The sequence below is a fragment of the Leptinotarsa decemlineata genome, unplaced genomic scaffold (assembly GCF_025532065.1).
Source record: "Leptinotarsa decemlineata unplaced genomic scaffold, Ldec_3_MD MMD2_tig00002974_RagTag_RagTag, whole genome shotgun sequence".
Taxonomy (NCBI): Eukaryota; Metazoa; Arthropoda; class Insecta; order Coleoptera; family Chrysomelidae; genus Leptinotarsa; species Leptinotarsa decemlineata.
In genome coordinates this window covers 8,739,735-8,758,487 of record NW_027412578.1, presented here as the reverse complement: position 1 = coordinate 8,758,487, position 18,753 = coordinate 8,739,735, and the positions used below count along the sequence as shown (strand labels likewise).

The 18,753-nt window shown below is 35.6% G+C and overlaps 1 protein-coding gene across 1 annotated transcript; it reads right to left on the bottom strand.

Moving 5' to 3' along the window:
• Window positions 1-5,847: 5,847 nt before the first annotated feature.
• On the bottom strand, window positions 5,848-17,530 carry LOC111506593 (retinoid-inducible serine carboxypeptidase). The gene is made up of 7 exons (XM_023161717.2): window positions 17,377-17,530; window positions 14,783-15,243; window positions 14,617-14,727; window positions 10,549-10,744; window positions 7,848-8,078; window positions 6,078-6,232; window positions 5,848-5,992 (listed from the first exon to the last, which is right to left on the bottom strand). Exons 1-7 carry the CDS (start codon window positions 17,420-17,422, stop codon window positions 5,924-5,926), a joined length of 1,269 nt encoding a protein of 422 aa, XP_023017485.2. The 5' UTR covers window positions 17,423-17,530; the 3' UTR covers window positions 5,848-5,923.
• Between the last annotated feature and the right edge of the window lie 1,223 nt (window positions 17,531-18,753).

Genomic DNA, 18,753 nt, shown 5'->3' with positions numbered 1-18,753 from the left:
GTATAGCAACACAATAATACAAGCCTTATTGAGATGAGTAGATAATAACAAAAGCTTAGCAAAAATCTACATACAGAGCACCAATTGCTAGGATTTAGGAAAAAGTTTCAAGCGTTTTTTTAAATGTCACTATGGTGTAGACTATGAAATCCCCATGCAATATATTATACAGTTTAGAGGAAATATAAGAAAAACTACGAGTAAAAAATGAGCTGTGTTTGGGAATGACCAAGACAAAGCCATTTCGTTGTTAGTTGTTAATCTGGGAAAAACTAACAAGTCTGTTACATAAATAAGAGTGCGTATTTTTTCAAGCCATAATCATCCGGAGTCATCAAACCTACTACTGATGTGATCAATTTTACGTATACCGAAGGAAAATCTTGAACAAGAGTTTTGAATCCTTTGGAGAGGTATTAAGTCAGTGCTGGTCCATATATGCAATTGCAATATGATAATTTACAAAAAAATCAAAGTTTTGCAAAGCTTAAGTTTCAGTTGTGTAGTTAGAATACCTCTATTGGAAAAAATTTGTCTGATAATGTTATAAGAAGATTTACAAAGATGAATTGATGAGTAAATTAATATTTTTTGAGAAAAATGAAAGTTCGTCTATTTTTGAACAGACAGCGTACATCGTTATTATTTATGCAGTGTTCAACTGACACATTGAAAAAGAACCTATTGGATCTGAATATGTGTAAAATCTATATCGTACTGAACAATTTCTCTTATTTACTGTTCTCATTAATGACTTCTCATTTGAACTTAGATCGAAACATGTTTTATTTGCTTGTGATAAATTAGTTCATGGAAAATGTTTGATCTTCAAGTATGGGGAAGGGTCATATTTGAAAGTAAATAACTACCAGTGAACATTGACTTTAAGTTGAAATGCTGTAATGAAAGTACTTGTTAGAAACTGGTTCTATTATTACACTGGTTCTTATGATTTTTACTTTCCAGGTCTTGAATAATCAATCAGAAACCCTTCGAAAGAAATGAACAATTACTTAATTACTTCAAATACTGTAATGGCCAGTACAAATTTAGAAAAGAGAAATAACAAAATGGCATGACAGAAAAGTGAGGAAGGCAATTGAAAAAACCAAACAAAATATTTATAATCAAATTCACTGGTCAAAACGAGTCTACATGAGTAGCTTATACAATAACATAATTTAACATAATCTTGAAAGTTTTACAATTTCAACTACGTCTATGCTCATTGTGTTATTCCAACATAATATGTTAATGAAGTGTTTGTTTTATATTATAAACTTGTTATCAATGTCTATCGTAAACAATGGATCTATGTTTGTTAATTTCCAAAAATATTTCACAATAGACTATCTTTAATGTACAATCAGTGCACAGAACACAAAAAAGGATTATTTAATTAGAAACAATGAAGCAAATTTCACTTTCTTCAATTCTATATAATCTGGGTTTATATTGGGGTTTTTGTTGACCACCTGTTCGATCATATACGGATACGGTGATCCTCAGAATTCAAAATTCGTGCGGGTTAACGAGGATTTAATTTCCAATGTGTGTTTTCTATCACAGAAGCAGATTTTACCTATCAGAAGAATTGCAGTCGATGCAACCCGCATGTCAAACACTTGTTCAGAGCACAGCATAAACGAGTTGCTCGTCAAATCTATTGCTGATTCTAGGTAGAAATTCAACCGTTGACTGATTGGGTGTGAATTTGATCACTTGGATCCCAAACACATTATTTTGCCATACTTACCACTAAAATGAAATGTTCAATCTGAAGAGGAATAGGTCCTTATGGAGGCTATCAAGTAGTTATACTTGGAGAAAAGTGGACAACCCTTAAAAGAATCTATCTGGGATGCCACAAAGATCTATCGTCAGGCCTCTCTTTTGAAAATGTATACCTCCAAATTACGTGAAGCCGTTGAGTTTTCTGGAAAACATGCATCCGTGAATGACATATAATTCTATTATCGTCACGATTGGTTGATTGAATTTGATATCAGTATCGGTAACTTGTCGTATTTAGTAATTTTGACCAAAAAAAAACTTTGCAATGGAATAAATACTTATCCCAACGTTTCGAAGGCTTGAATAAGCCAGAGGTATTCAGAATTGAAAAAAATAAAAAATAAAAAAATCTACAGTATGTTTTTTCTTTGGTTCGCTTCATTTTCAAACTCTCTCGACAGATGTCAGAGGAGTTTTAAAATGTGAAATATGTCAATTATGTTGATTGACTTCCAAAACATTCGATGTAGAAGACGTTTTCCAATATTAGTCCGTTGAAATTTTACCACTATCCACAGGATACTGACCAGGAGGAGGAACCAGGATGACTTTTACTCCACTTTTCTTCAGGGGTGAGGTTATATCATTTGCTGTAGAAGTGAAATATCCTCCTTATTTGAAAATTTACCTGGATGGCTCAATTAGGGAAGGTTCTACACAAGTCAGACTATCCCTATGGACATGTCGCAGGATCTAAAGATAACCATGTGTCTTGGTGCCCAAATGAATCCATTGGATATATGTGTTGATTGGCAGATTGGCATGTATCCTATAATCACTTGGTGGCTGAACGCTGTACAGCAAACGCCAGTTGCTATTTTTTCTACAGACATCCCGAAAAAATCATCAAATAACGCCAAGTTAGTATATGAAGAGATAGACAAATAATTATATAACATGATTGAAAATTATCGTAAAACGAACGTGAGGAATTTGAGTTGATTTTGAACGAAATACATAAACTTGGAAATTATATTTCCAACTTCGAAAACAGGGATGAATTGAGTTTTAGAGGCTGAGCATATCCATAAATTCAAAAATGCAATAACCTTTGAAAAAGTGCTTATACTTCCATTTTTGTCACTGAAACTGTACTTTTTAACATGGAAGTACTTGCTCCACAAGATAGAGGATTTGAAAGGTTCAGATTTCTGCACCAAAATTAGCCAAAATTACATTCCTTGTGAAAATTTTGTGTTTCTTCATATCCATTCATTTCGAGAACAAATTATAAAACCGATAATGGCGAACAAAAACCATGCAAATTTTCCAAATATCAAAATGTCAACTAACAAAAAAAATTAACGTCAAATAACTGTCATTATTTATTTCGTTGTTATGATAATGATCAACTTCATTTATCTGTATGGGACTTCACTTGCGTTGACACAGTCAAGGCTTCCCATCTAGCTTTGATTCTTGGAATCATTGCTCTTATTTCAGTACGGAACTAAAATCTTTTCAAAACAAGTCGAGATATGTGAGTATTTATCAGTCTCCTATCAAGGTTATTTCGCAAGTGATTGATCCACCTTCTTTTTCAGTGAGATCAATGGACATAGGTTTTTCTTGCTTTCAAAATATGAGCTGCAGTTCTGGTTACCTTTCAGTGGAAGAACTTTATGAAGCAAGAACCGAATCGATCCCTCTACGAAACCCTTCAAAACTTGAAAGGATTAATTGAAGCCTGAGAAATGGTTTCGATACAGATTCTGTGGAACATGTTCTTCCTTACAAATCAGTAGACAGCTGTCCACAAAATCTTGCGAAGAAAATTGGATCAGATAATTCAGGAAACACTTGCTACATAAAGAGAATTTTACAAGTGTTGTTCATGACGAAGAATTTCAAGAAGGAGGTATTAACGATGAACGATGAACCAAACTCAAACACCGGTTCATGCAGCTGCAGTTTCGTAAGAATGTATCATCTTTCCCACCAACCGATTTCCTAGTCTTTGAAGTCCACTGGATACTCGTTAGAACAACAGGATTGTTCCGAATTCTGGCAATAACTTGAATTTATTGGATCCTCTCGAGTCACACTACATTTTATTATATGAAAGAGAGGTCATCAGTAGATCAAGATTTCCAGATGATGTGGTGATGCAGGTTTATCCGGGTTTTCCTGCAGCTGAAAAAGCAAATGTGCCACTAGAATTAATCATGTCCCCCCGGAGCGCCAATTAATTTTTCTTGTTGTTTCATAATTTCATAATTTGCATTACTTTTTTTTACATGTTTCTATAATCGAAAATTATCAGCCTAGTCTTTCTGGACTAGGTTGTTACATATTTCTTCAGAAATCAGACTCTATGGAGAAGACCGGATTTTAATATAGAAATGTAAACATTTCATTCATTTGCAATTTCTAATTTGGAAGCTAATTTGGTGGTTGATTTTGAAGCTTGGCTTCGAAACAGATCGGCTTGGACATTCTCATTTATCTTTAATATTAGTGAATTGTGATTTCTATTGATACTAAAGATGGCTTCTTTGTAAGAAGAGATATCATTGCTTTTGCTCACTCTTTGTTGAGTCCAGCAGTTCATTTGTGGTTCATCCTAGTAGCTCTGATGAAATCTACGGCGAATCGAAACAGCGCTGTTTGGTGTTGGATCAAAAATGCTTTGTTTTTTTTGGTTCAGGTTTCAGATACTATCAGCTGAGATGACAATTGAAACACTTCATCGGTTCCTTCATCACATTTATTAATGTCTAACGCAATCGTAGACAAAAACTCAAAAATAGCCTGGACACAGTTATTTGCCGTCGTGAAAATTCACATTCTTTGAATAACAGAAAAATTTAACACTATTTCGTTTTGTTCCTGAAGAAGCACTCGTATCGACTAATTTATTATTTGTTTCAACTGGTGAGAACCATCAGCGGGATGGTGTATGCTATTTTAAGTTTAATACCAGAATTGTAACCAACTAAAATTCTCCTTCATCCAGTGCTTGTTTCACCTCATCAGCCACAGACATAATGTTTCTAAATGTAAAGAAATGAAATTTAAACGTTTAAGTCAGTCTCGATTATACCTACACAGTAGGTTGAATGGACTGACGCCTATCAGAAAACAACTACTTTCCTGGCTAATACCACGAAGGGCGTTGGATTATATCCGACAGGCGTCAGTGCAGGAATCTTCTCAGAACATTTCGTGCATATGCAATTGGTAATACAACTGAAAGAGTTGACTTTAAATTTTGGAACGGGCACACTTGCAGACCGGTTTCAGGCTCATTAGCCACTCATCAGTACAAGATAGTGATCCTCATCGACCTGAAGTCAATGATATTCCATAATTGAGTATTTCAGAGTATTTCATTCATCTTCGTAAGTTGGGGCGAACAACAAAATGTCACTCCACCTCGCCGAGCAGAAAAAACAACAGACCGGTTTTTTGATAATCTTTCTTTCTGAATATTACTGAAGTTCCTTTCCAACACCAAATCGTTATTTTTAACACCTCGACACGTGTTTCGATCACCAAGTGATCATCTTCAAGATGATAAACTGGTTTAATCTGGTTTAATCTTCCTCTTGAAGATGATCACTTGGTGATCGAAACACGTGTCGAGGTGTTAAAAATAACGATTTGGTGTTGGGAAAGAACTCCAGTGATATTCATTACTACACCAAAGGTTCCAAACAGTGCATCATAAGTATCTTTCTTTCTTTTGAAGATAATCATTGGCTTTTATATTTAGTTTGCTATTGGATCCATTAGCAAATGCGATTAGCGTTATATTTTCCTAGTAATTAGTAGTAGATCCTGTTAACTTCCAGGAATAGTGGTACAACACATTGACATCTTTTGAATGATGTCCTTCAATCAGACCCACTCTGAGATCTGATTGGGAAGTTAGTTCACTCCAGATTTTTTTATTCTTACTATGTCGTCATATCTTTTTCTATCTTGAAATCGGAAATATCCGACCCAGTAAGGAAATATTATCTGAGTAACTTAGTGCGATGGTATATCACTTTTCAATCACTTTCCAATGAATACTATATCAAAGGAAGCATTTGATAAAAAAACGAATAATCCACAACAAAAAAGTTAGTACTGTAAATAATACAAAGTTTAAAATCAAACGGTGACATTTTTAAGGTTATCACAGTTATACTTTGAAGTTATTCGTCACATCCTTGAGAATATAATCCATCGCAGATGGATTGTCAATTGGTACCTGAAACAAAATCAAAATTATTGGAGAACTATTCATTAAAAAATCGTTATATTTGATAATTGCTTATGTTGCAGAAAGTTCTTACCATATGCCCAGATCTGTCAATCCAATAAAAGGCAAAATTCCCATATTTCTTGACATATCCTTGGTAATAACCATCATTCGCGAATGCTGACCTTTCTGAAGATTCCCATGAAGATTTGTTTTTCCATTTCAAATTATCAATCCACTTTACAGTCCCTGCAAAATCAATAGTTCTAAATAACGGTCAGAAGTGGAGTGGAAATGAAATATTTTTGCCTATATGTTTAACTTTTCATATACGCCACTCAGAAAACAAACTCCTAGGAACCAATGGAATTAATATGTGCCGGAGTTGTAATAAACAGAAAACTATTAGAAACTAATTGAAATTTCTATGAAATATCAGGAAAAGCTCAGTGGAAACGAGTAGTTTGACAATAACCCTATTATATATTGATGGAAGGAAATGAACAAAAGTACAGAATATATCATTTTAGACTTGTTGACTGTCTGGCAATCGTTATTTTTAACACCTCGACACGTGTTTCGATCACCAAGTGATCATCTTCAAGAGGAAGATTAAAATAGAAACTAACGCGAAGCTAACGTTATTTATGCTATATAGATATACGATACAGGTAAACCACACAGGTGTACCAATCATACAGGTTTCCACCCTAAATTAATTTTACAATTTTGCCCTATCTATTATTTTACAATATATGTTTTAATGTTATAGCTGTATATAAAACAATTTTCAGCTATTTAAAAATTGATTTCACAATATTGCCTATCTAAATTTATTTTTGTATGTGTCCTTATGTACTATTCAGTAAACCAACAATATTATTTTAACAAGCTATATAGTATGCTATTTGGTATAAGTCAGTCATTGTTATCCATAATACTATTATGTTTACTCATTTCCACACTCTCATAGGCATCTAGTTGCCTGTTGTTGTTAACTTGTCTTACGTCTAGTGACATTACTAATAGATGAAACAATTCTGGTACTCACAAGAAAAAAGATGTAATAAATCTAGTAATCACAAAGAAAATGGTAAGGTAAAGAAAAGCTTCGAAAACGTCATGGCCTTTTTAATTGATTTTTGAAGACCTAAAGTGATACATTGAACAGATCTAAGTTATTATGATATGATATTGATTTCTCAGCTTCAAAATACGAGGAATCGGACTGTTTAAAGCATAATTGGTATGGAATTAATTTATATGAAAAATGTCAGGATTTTTCGTATATTTTTGTTTGATATGAAAAGTTATTAGTTGAAGTAGTTCTGAGCAGTTTATGTCGCTATTTATTAATTTGAAGAGAAAACTCAAGTTCATAGAAATTCTCCTATCTTCCAATGATTTTATATTTAATTTAGTTGAGGTTGACTGTACTCATATTCATTTCGATGAATACCAAAGTCAAAAACACAATTCCTTAAGAATTTCTTGTGAACATTCTCAATCAAATCGATATTTACATTATAGTATGGGTCTCCCATACAACTGAACAATATTCAAGAATGGATCTTACAAAAGCACAATATAAAATCTTTCCGGGATCCCTGCGGTACCCCTGATGGAACCTGAATGGGCGTACATGTTGTATCTCCGTATTTTACAGACAGTGTTCTACCAGTTAAGAAGCTATTGATTACTTGCAAAACATCCTGAACTATACCAAGCGCTTGAATTTTTGATATAAGTAGGCCGTGGTTGACTCTATTTTGAAAGACTATACAATATTCTCAATAAAAATGACAAAGTTATCCTTTCCAAGTGTACTGTTTATTTTTATTCTGTTGTCAACAACAAAACTCACCAGGTGTGTCCACTATTAGATCGAGCTGTCCATTGTAGACTGCAACAAAAATATCTGTATTGTTCAGAAGTTCCTCAACGATGCTGGTAACTGGTTTCATGAAGTCCCCGTACAACATTTCGAATACATCATCTTCCATCGAATATCGAGTAATATTGAGGGCTTCTCTCACAGGACCGTTTAAAATCACATCGATCTTAGATTCCACTTCATCGGAAACAGATGGTTTAACTGAAACAATTTTTATATATTTCTACCTTTTTGAAGAAGGTAAATTCTCAAGGCTTATCTATGAATGAAAATAATCGAAACACAACTGTTAGGTAATGAATTGGCTCATCTGTGATTGACTTAGAAAGTCAATCACAGATGCAGCAAGGCTGCAGCAGGCCACCAGTGCAATTGAACCCCGGTTTGTGTTAAATAAACCCTACAAAATACAAATGAAACAGAACACTGAGTCAGATGCTACAAATGCAATACGCTTTTTTATAGACGGCTGGAAAACCAAAGAAAGCTCAGGATGTAGAGTGTACTCCAGATCACTAAGCCTAATAATTGAGTGGGGAATGGGAAGAAATACCAGCGTGGTCCAAACAGAAATGGCTGGTATCTCAATCGCCACAAAAGAAATAGCCAGGAAAGGAGTTTCCGACTGGTTATTGTCAACTGTGGAAACACCTCCACAATATGGGGCTAGTGGATACACCTCTATGAGGATGTGTTAACAAGAAAATGAAACTAACCTATGCGATTGTCCGGAGTTATCATCCCTCCCTACTCTACGCATGTCATCCCTACTCTTTTCTCATTCGGAATAGAGTTCAATTTGGGGATTGAGTGTGGCATTGGATGGTATTTTGTCTGCTTTTGGAAATAAAGCAATTACCTTAATGGCAATTTATTGTTAAAACCCTAGACATAACAAAGTGGCGACGAGAATAATTGAAGAACCATAACATAATTAAGCTATATCCGAAACTCTCAAGCTAGTTGAAAACACATTCTTTTGGTTAACCTATAATCTCATTTTTACCCTTGTTTTCTTTTCCATTAATTTGACTGTATTACATTTGATTCGTCAACATCACACCAGAATAATATGTCACCACACACAAGCTGATAATATCAGCTTCGGTGGATTTTTGTTTATTCTAAGCCTCATATTACTATGAGGCTTAGAATATCAAACGTCTAATAAAAAACGTTTGATTTTGTAACAATAAACATTATTATCATTATTATTATAACGCTAGTTGCACACACACTGATTTTGGACGGCCAGTATAAAATCGGCCGATATTTTATTGGTAGCGGGTGCTTGCACACTCACCGGATTTTTATCGGTCGAACTATCAGTTGCTTTGTTGTCGTAATTAGCACGCACTACCAAAACGAAGTACATGCGTAATAACTACAATTTCACCGAGCATTTGAGACTGGAATGGTCGGTAAAAAACCGGTGAGTATGCAAGAGTGTATTTAGTCATGTACGCCACTACTTCCCGGTACTGCCGGCGATACAGTGGCAGTGGACGGCTGCTCACCGGTATTTTACCGGCGACGATCACCGGTCGGCATGTGTGCAAGGTCCCACTCCCACATGTGGTTCACTATTGGAATTTGGACGACCGGTACAAAGTCGGCCGTCCAAAATCGGTGTGTATGCAACTAGCGTAAGTTGTAAAAACGAACTGAGGAATTTATAGTAAATTATTAGTAAATTGCAACTGAGTAAACAGTGCGCGAGTGTACAAAAATAGCGACCTCGATTGTTGGTTTACATCCCGAATTCGACCCAAAAATCCACCATTGGACAGTGCATATAAATTGTCTGGAACAGTTCTTTGTAGCGAATAATGTTACAGATGCCAGTATAAAACGTGCTATTCTGTTAAATGGATTATCGCAGAAAACATTCATTCTTCTGCAAAATTTATGTGTTCCAAATGAGTTGCAAGAAAAAAGCTACAATGACGTGGATGACAATGTTTCGTGGTGTATTTCATCAGTTCGGACTTCCATTGTCTAATATAACATAAATTGATTTGAAATCCCTGAGAAAAATAAAAAGAATAATCGAAAGTAACAATTTTATTATGAAATGAAAATGAAAAATAAAAATAAAAATTAAAAGATTCCAAACCAAGTTATGTGACGACGTTTCGATTGTTAGTACCCACAATCGTCGTATGGTGATAACTGTTATCAAATTATCACCCGAAGATGATTGCGGATACTAACAATCGAAACGTCGTGACGTAACTTGGTTTGGAATTTTTTAATTTTTATTTTTTATTTTTGTTAAAAATATTCTTTAATTTTTCAGCTTTTATTAATATTTCAATTTTTTATTTTCTGGTTGTAGCTTGTATGTTATTTCCTTGTAATTTCAGTTTTTTGTTTTGATAAAATTGTTATTTTTGGTTGATCTTTTTATTTTTTTCAGGGATTTCAAATCAATTTATATTATATTAGACAATGGAAGTCAAAACTGATGAAATAAGCTACAATGACTTTGTGAAGTTTTTAAATTACTATTACTGCTGAAAAACAATTGTATTTGCTGCAATTTATTCTGCAATTTATTCAGTAGATGATTTTTTTTTCATGTCTGGTCCTGAATTAGACCCCTTATCGTAGTCATATCTTACCAAAGAAAAGAAAATATGAAAAATTACTTATACGATTTGATACTCACATAAATTATGGCGACGTCCGAAAGAGGGAATTTTTTTAAGAATGTTATATAAGTCAACATTCGCTACTTCACTGATTACTCTTTCAGTCTGAACCCAATAAGATGTGGCTTCTTCAAATTTTCCTTGATCTAAAGCCTGTTTTGTTACATTAGCTACAGCCATTATTTTTTCATAGCACTGTTGATCTACTGCTCCCTGGAAGTCAACAAGAATGAACAAATCGATGGGTATAAATGAGATCCTAAGTGTATATCATAGACATTTATAATATTACGTCTTTTTCAGTGACCACAAATTTAAAAAGTTGAAACCTAGGTTTTATAATCGAACAGGTTCAATTTCACAATGTGATAGTGACAGGATGCAAGGAAAGCATTCCCCAAAAATACTAAAATAAATAAACTACTGAACAAAGTTACTGTAAGTATATTTTTCTGAAAAATACAATCAAAGTCAAAAACATTTCAGAAGAACTACAAAGTTAAGAGTTCATTCAAATTTAAACTCTTTCATTAATGATCAAATCAAAACACAGAACATAACCAATTCATCATAACACTGAACATAACAAAATATGAGTAGATGAAATTCTTTAATAATAATGATTGTAATTTTCCAAAATTGGTGGTCCCGGAAGTACCAAATTTTGTATTCAACATAATCTCCTTATACTTTTATATAGCTCTATATGTATACTATGATAATTATATCTATGATAGTCAGTAATGTCAACTTTTACTTTTTAGACAACAGATCAGTTCAATTAAATTATTTATCAACTATCTTCAGAAGGTAATCACAAATTATTATTTTATTTACGGTTCTCATTTCGTGGTACCATCACTGTTAATTGCTCCTATTTTTGTATGTTTGCGTGCATTATGGAGTGGTGCTTGTTGGTTGAGTTAGAGTAGCTTTGAGCTAGACTTCGCCAAGGAGTACCAGAATCTCCTGTAAACTATTTTCATTTTCAAATATATCTTTGTATTGTTTTTTTTGTATTATCAATAAAGCCGATTTATTATTATTATTATTATTATTATACTTTTCCCAGCGACGGCAAAAAAGTTCGCTATCGTTTTTATAATAAGAGCTTGTTCCCTAAAATAGCCATTAACTGCCGACATCCCTTCTTCATCGTTGGAAAATCTCTGACCACTGAGCCATTTTCTCAAGTTTTAGAACAGAAAATAATCTGAGGGGGTTAAAACTGGCGAATAGAGTTCATGAGGTAACAATTCAAACTTTAATTCGTTAATTCTGGTCATTGCAATGACTGCTAAGTTTGTGAGCTGTTGCATTGTCTTGATGAAGAAACACTTCTTTCTAAGCCAAATGCGGCTGTTTTTGCTTGATTTCTTCACTAAAACGTTGCAATAAGTTTGCACAATACTCGCCGTAGATAATCGTTTAAACTCTGTTTACCTAATATTTTGGTGTTGTAAATGAAGGAGCAGAGTAACCCAGTGTAAAACTCAGTTCAGCTTCTATATTGATTGGGCTGAGGCCTTTCAAATGAAAGTATTGTACCACATAACGATGATCAATTTCCTCCATTTTCACAAATTCACCGAAAGTATTCACTATTGATGGCTGCCAAACGAATATTAAACAACGCAGCGTCTTCAAACAAGAAACATATGCTTTATAGATTGTGTTTTTTCTAATACAGTGATATTCTTCAAACAACTAGCGTCATCTCTAGGTCAGGCCGGGTACTTCTAGGATCATCCCCGTATTGGCTTGATGCTCCGTTTTGCCCTTTGTAATCAGAGTATTTTCTATTTTGATTCATCAAACACACTGCACAAACTATCGGCGAAAAAAAACAAATGTTTCGCACGGTAAATAAATATATACTGCTTTGGCTGGTTTCGTTTCCGAAGCGAAGTAGGAGCGCCAAATCTGCTGGCCGCGGCTGTATAAATTCAATTCAATAAATGATGAAAAGAAATAAAAGATACTGCTTTTTCAAGACAGCAATACTATTACTTCTACTACTGTTGTAGTCATCTCCTGATGATGGTTAGCGAAACTTGCGTTGAGAGACAGTATTTTTGTTCCGGTATGGAGAAGGTATTTTCATACATTGTTATTTTTGTTAAAATTTTAAAGTTCAACTGAGCTTCGTCACACAACTACTTCTCAGATCAATTTGCTCGCGGATGCAATGCTTGCAAAAGTTTTTCTTGTTGTCTAGCAACACTAAACTTCTGAAATCAATCAAGTGAAGGGAAGTAGGAGTAGAGAATTTTCAATTGTACGTTTCTTCGCCACACAGTCATCATTGCATTCTTCCTTTCAACACTCGATGATTTGAGTCCTAAGGCTTCAAAGGCTGTAACTGGAATAACGCTAGCACTAAAGAAAAGTGGAGTTGAATCATCCAAGTTCCTCTTCGTGATGAAGAGGACTCACAGTTTCGTTGAAGTTTTATCTTGCACCATCTATGAATATCGTACAACACTCTCTGTGCAACCCTTGGTGATTTTGGGGTTGCTCCATCTAATAGAACGGTAGTTGCTGTTCTGCCCATGCTGTTTACAGCAAAAACCAATCTAATAGATTCAGGTTGTCAAAGGCTATTTCGATATAAAGAAATATAGCCACCGCGATCTTTTCATTGTTGAAGGATCCCCCCATGCTCCATCCCGGGTTGAGTGCCCTGAAGTGGAAGCTTTCCCCCCTCCCCCCCAGCTAGTTAGCGAGGAGAACCTAATACACCAATCCATCCACCCTCGCCCTCCGAGCGGTCCTCAACTTACTGATGGGCACTTCACCAAAATTGACATCTGACCTCTTTTGGTCGAAAGTCAGCCTTTAGGTGCTATTCTTTCGCGATCACTTGAATTGTTTTGTCTTGACTATTCCTAACTGAATTTTTGCATGGGGGCCCCCAAAAACTAACCGGCGGCTATGGTTGTTAGTGTCGAGCATTCCTCAGTGAATCTAAGGATAATTGAATCGCGGTCGAGTTGTTCTGCGGTGAACCTGCTGGAGGATCAGATGATTTTTTTCTAAAAGGTTATTAGTGCTGAATACATCGATTTGATACTTGGTTTATGAGCATACTGGTATGCAGGGGGAGCAGGGGGATGCAAAAAGGAACCCGCTTGATATTCCCGTACAGAATACTTTTCCCAGTCTTTATAGTAGGAAGTATGTTTGTTGTACCGATTTGGAGTGAGGGTTTTTGCCTCCCACTCCAAGTATATGTACCACTCTGGCCGCCCTCCAACTGTGTGGTATGTGAATCCACGCCAGACTAGATCTACACATTATTATGAGAATAAGCAAAAGTATTTCTAGTCACTTTTGAAACAGACTTGGAAATTCAGCATGTTCATAGTGAGATTTAAAGTGCCGAAGTGATTTGGTCGCCCATACAACTGTCGTTATTCTTGGGCCTTCGTCCGATATTACTAACCTTCGAAGGGTAAAAGGACGGTGGTAAGTGTGATTTATAGCGGCGGGGTGTGTTATATTGAATTTTCAAGTATGCGATGACCTCTGTGAATTGTTTTCGTTTGTTGAGACGGTTGAAGGTTTTATAGTTTCACTAGTTTCGCGGATCATTTGCCTTGGAGGCAAATGATCCGCTTATGGTGGAGACGGTATTTGAAGAGGGATGAAGCTGGATCTGATGTTCATAGGCTCAAAGACTCGTCTGTTGGTCTGGTCATGTGAGATTTGGATCACCTTACTTTGTCAGTAACTTAATGAAAATATGGAAGAAAAACTTTTGAACGTTTTGGCGAAAGGCGAATTTGAGTTCGTTTAACTGTGTTTGATACTATCTCTATCATATCATAAGTATGTATTGAAAAGGAATGTTTTACCCTATCAACTACTGGTCTTAGACCTGAATCAATATTGAATAATATGTGTTTATAATCTCAGCAGGAAAGTTTCAGTGAATACTTCTAAGTGACTTGTCTTCTTGCTCAGAGAGTATGAGCTGATATAAGACCTCGTGCCTTCTGCAGAATTGAGGTGAAGTCATCAACAGATCGTCTGATTTTTCACTAACATAATGAATACAATCAACAAGTTTCTATAAGGCTTACCAAGTTAAGTAAGTACGGTGCCCAAGTGAGGACAGAATCAATTGGGGATATCCAAGAGTCCCCGAGTCCGATACCCTTCAAAGTACTAGCAATTTCACCCTTGCGTGCAGCCTAAAATTCATAATATCACGTATAAAATGCTCTCCGACAAGTTATGCATACTTACATTATCAATTACCAAAGCTATTTCAGCTGTCATCTTTCCTCCATAAGATTCGCAGAAAATATACAGTGGTACTTTCTTGAATTCGGGAAGTGTTTCGTAAAACTTCTTGAGAAATACCAGAAAATCATCGGCAATTTGTCGATTTGTAGTGGTGAGGTCTACATAACTTTTGGCGTTACTGAATCCAACTCCCACAGGGTTATCGACGAAAAGAATATTGGCGTTTTTTACCCAAGTTGTATTTCTTGGTTTCAAATCCGCATCTAGAGGTCCGATTTCAGCGAAATTGCCGTAACCCACAGACGATGCTCCGGGCCCTCCTTGTAACCAAATGATGAGCGGTCTTTCAGTAGGTTTGGAAACGTTGGCGGTAGTGTAATGGAGCCACCAGAATAGATCAGCGTTTTCTCTCACTTGGACGAATCCCCATTCCTGGTCTGTTGGACCAAATCCAGGTTTCGCTGAAGATGAAAGGACGATAATAAGTTGATGATAAAAACCCTTTTTTTCTACTTCCTCCATTTTAAACTAATCATTACCCGTTTGAATACTTAGGCACAACTTGAAGGTTGAAACTGATCGGAGGTCAAATCCCACTGCTGGAAGTGGGATTTGATATATTTATATGTGTCACTGTTTTTCGAGTTTAAAAGCCGTGGATTTTTAGAATTTCTTCCTGACGTTTCGCTGGCGCGAGTTGCTAGCTTTTTCAGAGGTTTCACCATCATGGCTTGCTGTCCGATGACTAACTTTTAGGCTTCGAAGAAGAAGAAATTCAAAAAATCCACGGCTTTCAAACTCGAAAAACAGTGACACTGACAACCTCAGCCGCGAAAGTCTAAGCCATTTTGTCGATATAATTATATATTAATAATATTTCTCGAAAAGTAGTGGTAAAATGGAGTGAAACAACAAATTAAATTCATTTTTAGGTTGCAATGATTATTGCTATTTCTGGAGCATACATAATAAAGAACGGAAAGGTATGCAAATAGATCATATTAAAGATATGGGCCAAGAACTAAACCTCAAAGTACTGGACACAAAAACTAAAACCGAAAGGTCATTCATTGACTTTGTCAATTTCTATAATATTTGTAATAAGTACATGAACCTGAGACCAAAAAATGTTGTCAACTACAATTTTTTTTTTAATTATCAAATTGAGAGATCTTTAGTCGCTTAAAAGCCTCTCTACATGGCTGCCTCCATTTTAGTCCTGTAACAATTCTCACAGCAAATTTTTGCAGAGCGAAAACACGCGACCAAGAGGTACATATACTTCAGTTGAGAATACCATATCGCAGATGACAGTTGATGTTTGCATAATAAACGATTAATAGTAGGTATGTTTTCGTGACAATGATTTGATAAGAACTTCAACGCATAACAATTTTTCTCAACTTTTTACAAAGTATATCGACGTGTGGTTCCCAGCATAATTTATAATTGATTGTTAGTCCAAGCAACTTAGTTGTTTCACTAGCATATACATTCATGTCATTGCCCTTGAAAATTTGAAACTGTTCCATAGTTCCCCTCAAAGTAAATTTCATCAAAGACGTTTTCGATACATTTACCGTTGAAAGATTTATTTCGGACCACTCCATTACTTTATTGTGTACCATTTCTGATGTTATCACAAGTTCAGTAGTATCTTCATCAGTTAGGAGTAGATTTGTATCATCAGCATATGATATTATTTGGACTTTAGAGATGTCAAGAAGGTAATTAATGAGATCATTAGCATTGATTGAAAATAACAAAGGTCCAAGAATTGTGCCTTGGGGAACTCCCTGATTAACAATGAGAGATTGGCTCTGAGTTGTGTTGATGATTACACTCTGGGATCGATCAGTTAAGTATGACTTCATTAAAATCAAGGCTACACCCCTTATACCATAACTCTCAAACTTATGTAATAAGAGGTCATGATTAACACAATCAAAGGTCCGAGAAAAGTCAATGAATATCCCACAAATCCGGACTTTTCCATCCAAGGCTGTCATTACATTTTCTTGAAAATTATATAAAGCAGTTTCAGTACTTCTGCCTTTTGTGAAACCATGCTGACTTGAAGATAGCAGCTTGTTCATAGTTAAAAATGAAAGCAGTTGATTTCTTATATTCAACTCATAAAGCTTGCTAAAGCTTGATAAAAGACTTTACTATCAACTCTGGTGCGTTGCAATGCAATGCCACGAAAACCCAGGTTTCGCGGCATCGGTTTTCTCCAAAAAGATGAATGTCTCCGAACCGAATATAATATACAGCAGAGCATATACTTTGTGCCGTCCCCGCTGGGAATCGAATCAGGTTTTTAGAGTTCGGCAGACCCGTACTCTTACCATATGACCTGAAAGACCACTCACTATACAAGCTGGGTTTATTTGGTCGAGTGTGAATAGGTGTGAGCCACAATAAACCCTTGCGGGTTGCGGTGGAGGGTCGTATAGACCCACTCACTTTGGACTCAACCTAACCTAACCTAACCGATTGTTGAAATGTCTTTCACTGAACTCAAATTGTTGTATCGAAAACCAGATTGCAATGAAATGAAATTCAGTATCACGTTTTTTAGCGAAAATACTCACCTGAGGCAGCCACTAAAAGGTGGAAGATAATAAGAATATTTTTCATGTCGAAATATTCACTGAAACTAATTGATTCGAATATTTATCAAACCATTTATAGAGTAGCATATCTATAATTTTTTTAGATAAGTAATTGAAAACTCCTGATTTCATTTTTTTAACGAATGCCATTTATTAGGAGTCTGATAAGATCGCCTCTGTACTGATATCGAATTAACAATAAGAGCTCACTTCAGATATTGTTTTACGTCATATTGTTGAAACGGTTCCAAAACCATTCAAATGTTGTACGATTGCATCACCTTTTCGCAAATATTCATTCATGAAAATAAGTATTACAATTTCAATGATTATTGGATTAATACTACTAGAAAATGATTTTTTTTATTGAATGGAAGTATATTATCGGCCGCGATTTTAGCAAAAAGTACATCAGATATTTCATGAATCATAAATAATGCCTAAGACTATTCAGAAAAAAATTATAGTTGAAAATTACAAGAATGCCACTTTTAACATTTCTTTCAAATTGATGATTTCATTGGACGGACGCTAGCTGGTTGTGTAGGCCGGTGGTTTAAGCCGCGATGCCGGACGATCGATTTTCACTGCCCATCGTCCAACCCGTGCTAGAAATCGCACGTTGAAAGGTAATACCTCGTCAATCCTCAGCTCTACTTCTGAGAGTCGTCTTTCGTATGGGGGCAGCAGCTGGTTAACGAAAAAAATAGATTTCAACAGTTTTACATCGTTGAAAAATTATTTTCTTCAAAGAGAAACGGTAGCCTGGTGGATTGATGTGGATGACTGACTCAATTTATAGCTGTGTGAACCGGTGATTCGAACCGCAAGGTCGGACGATCGATTTTCACTATCGTCCAACCCGTGTTAGGAATCACACGTTAAAAGGTGAGACCTCGTTAGTCCTTGGCTCGCCCAAGTTTCGACTTGTCGAGATGTCGTTCGTAGGGGTGCGACAGCTAGTTAACGGAAAAGCAGATTTGACAGATTAACAGATATCGTGCGTGGATATTTTGGAATGTGAAAGCTCTGTTCAAAGTGGGGGCCGCGCGACCGATCAAAAACAACAACGAATTGATGATTCTGATGGATGAAACAGGGCTTTACAATTCAAAAATGAATTATTCACAGGAAATACGACTCCATTCCTGATTTATCAGTGACGTGTATACAGCTTTGATAAATCTCTCCCATTAATGGAAAACTGGTGTCAATTAAAAGAATCACGTTAAACATTTGTTGTAAAATATACTATGAATATAATATTCAGGTGATATGACTACCTATCTGTATCTGTAGAGTATGGAGGGTGAGTGTAGACCCACGGCACTTAGGCCACATTTGACCCATTGTACT

Coding starts and splice junctions, on each gene's coding strand:
- LOC111506593 (XM_023161717.2), bottom strand. CDS start 17,422: ATGAAAAATATTCTTATTATCTTCCACCTTTTAGTGGCTGCCTCAG. Junction 10,745..14,616: donor CACCGTACTTACTTAACTTG/GTAAGCCTTATA, acceptor GTTGACTTCCAG/GGAGCAGTAGATCAACAGTG. Junction 5,993..6,077: donor TTGACAGATCTGGGCATATG/GTAAGAACTTTC, acceptor ATTTTGTTTCAG/GTACCAATTGACAATCCATC.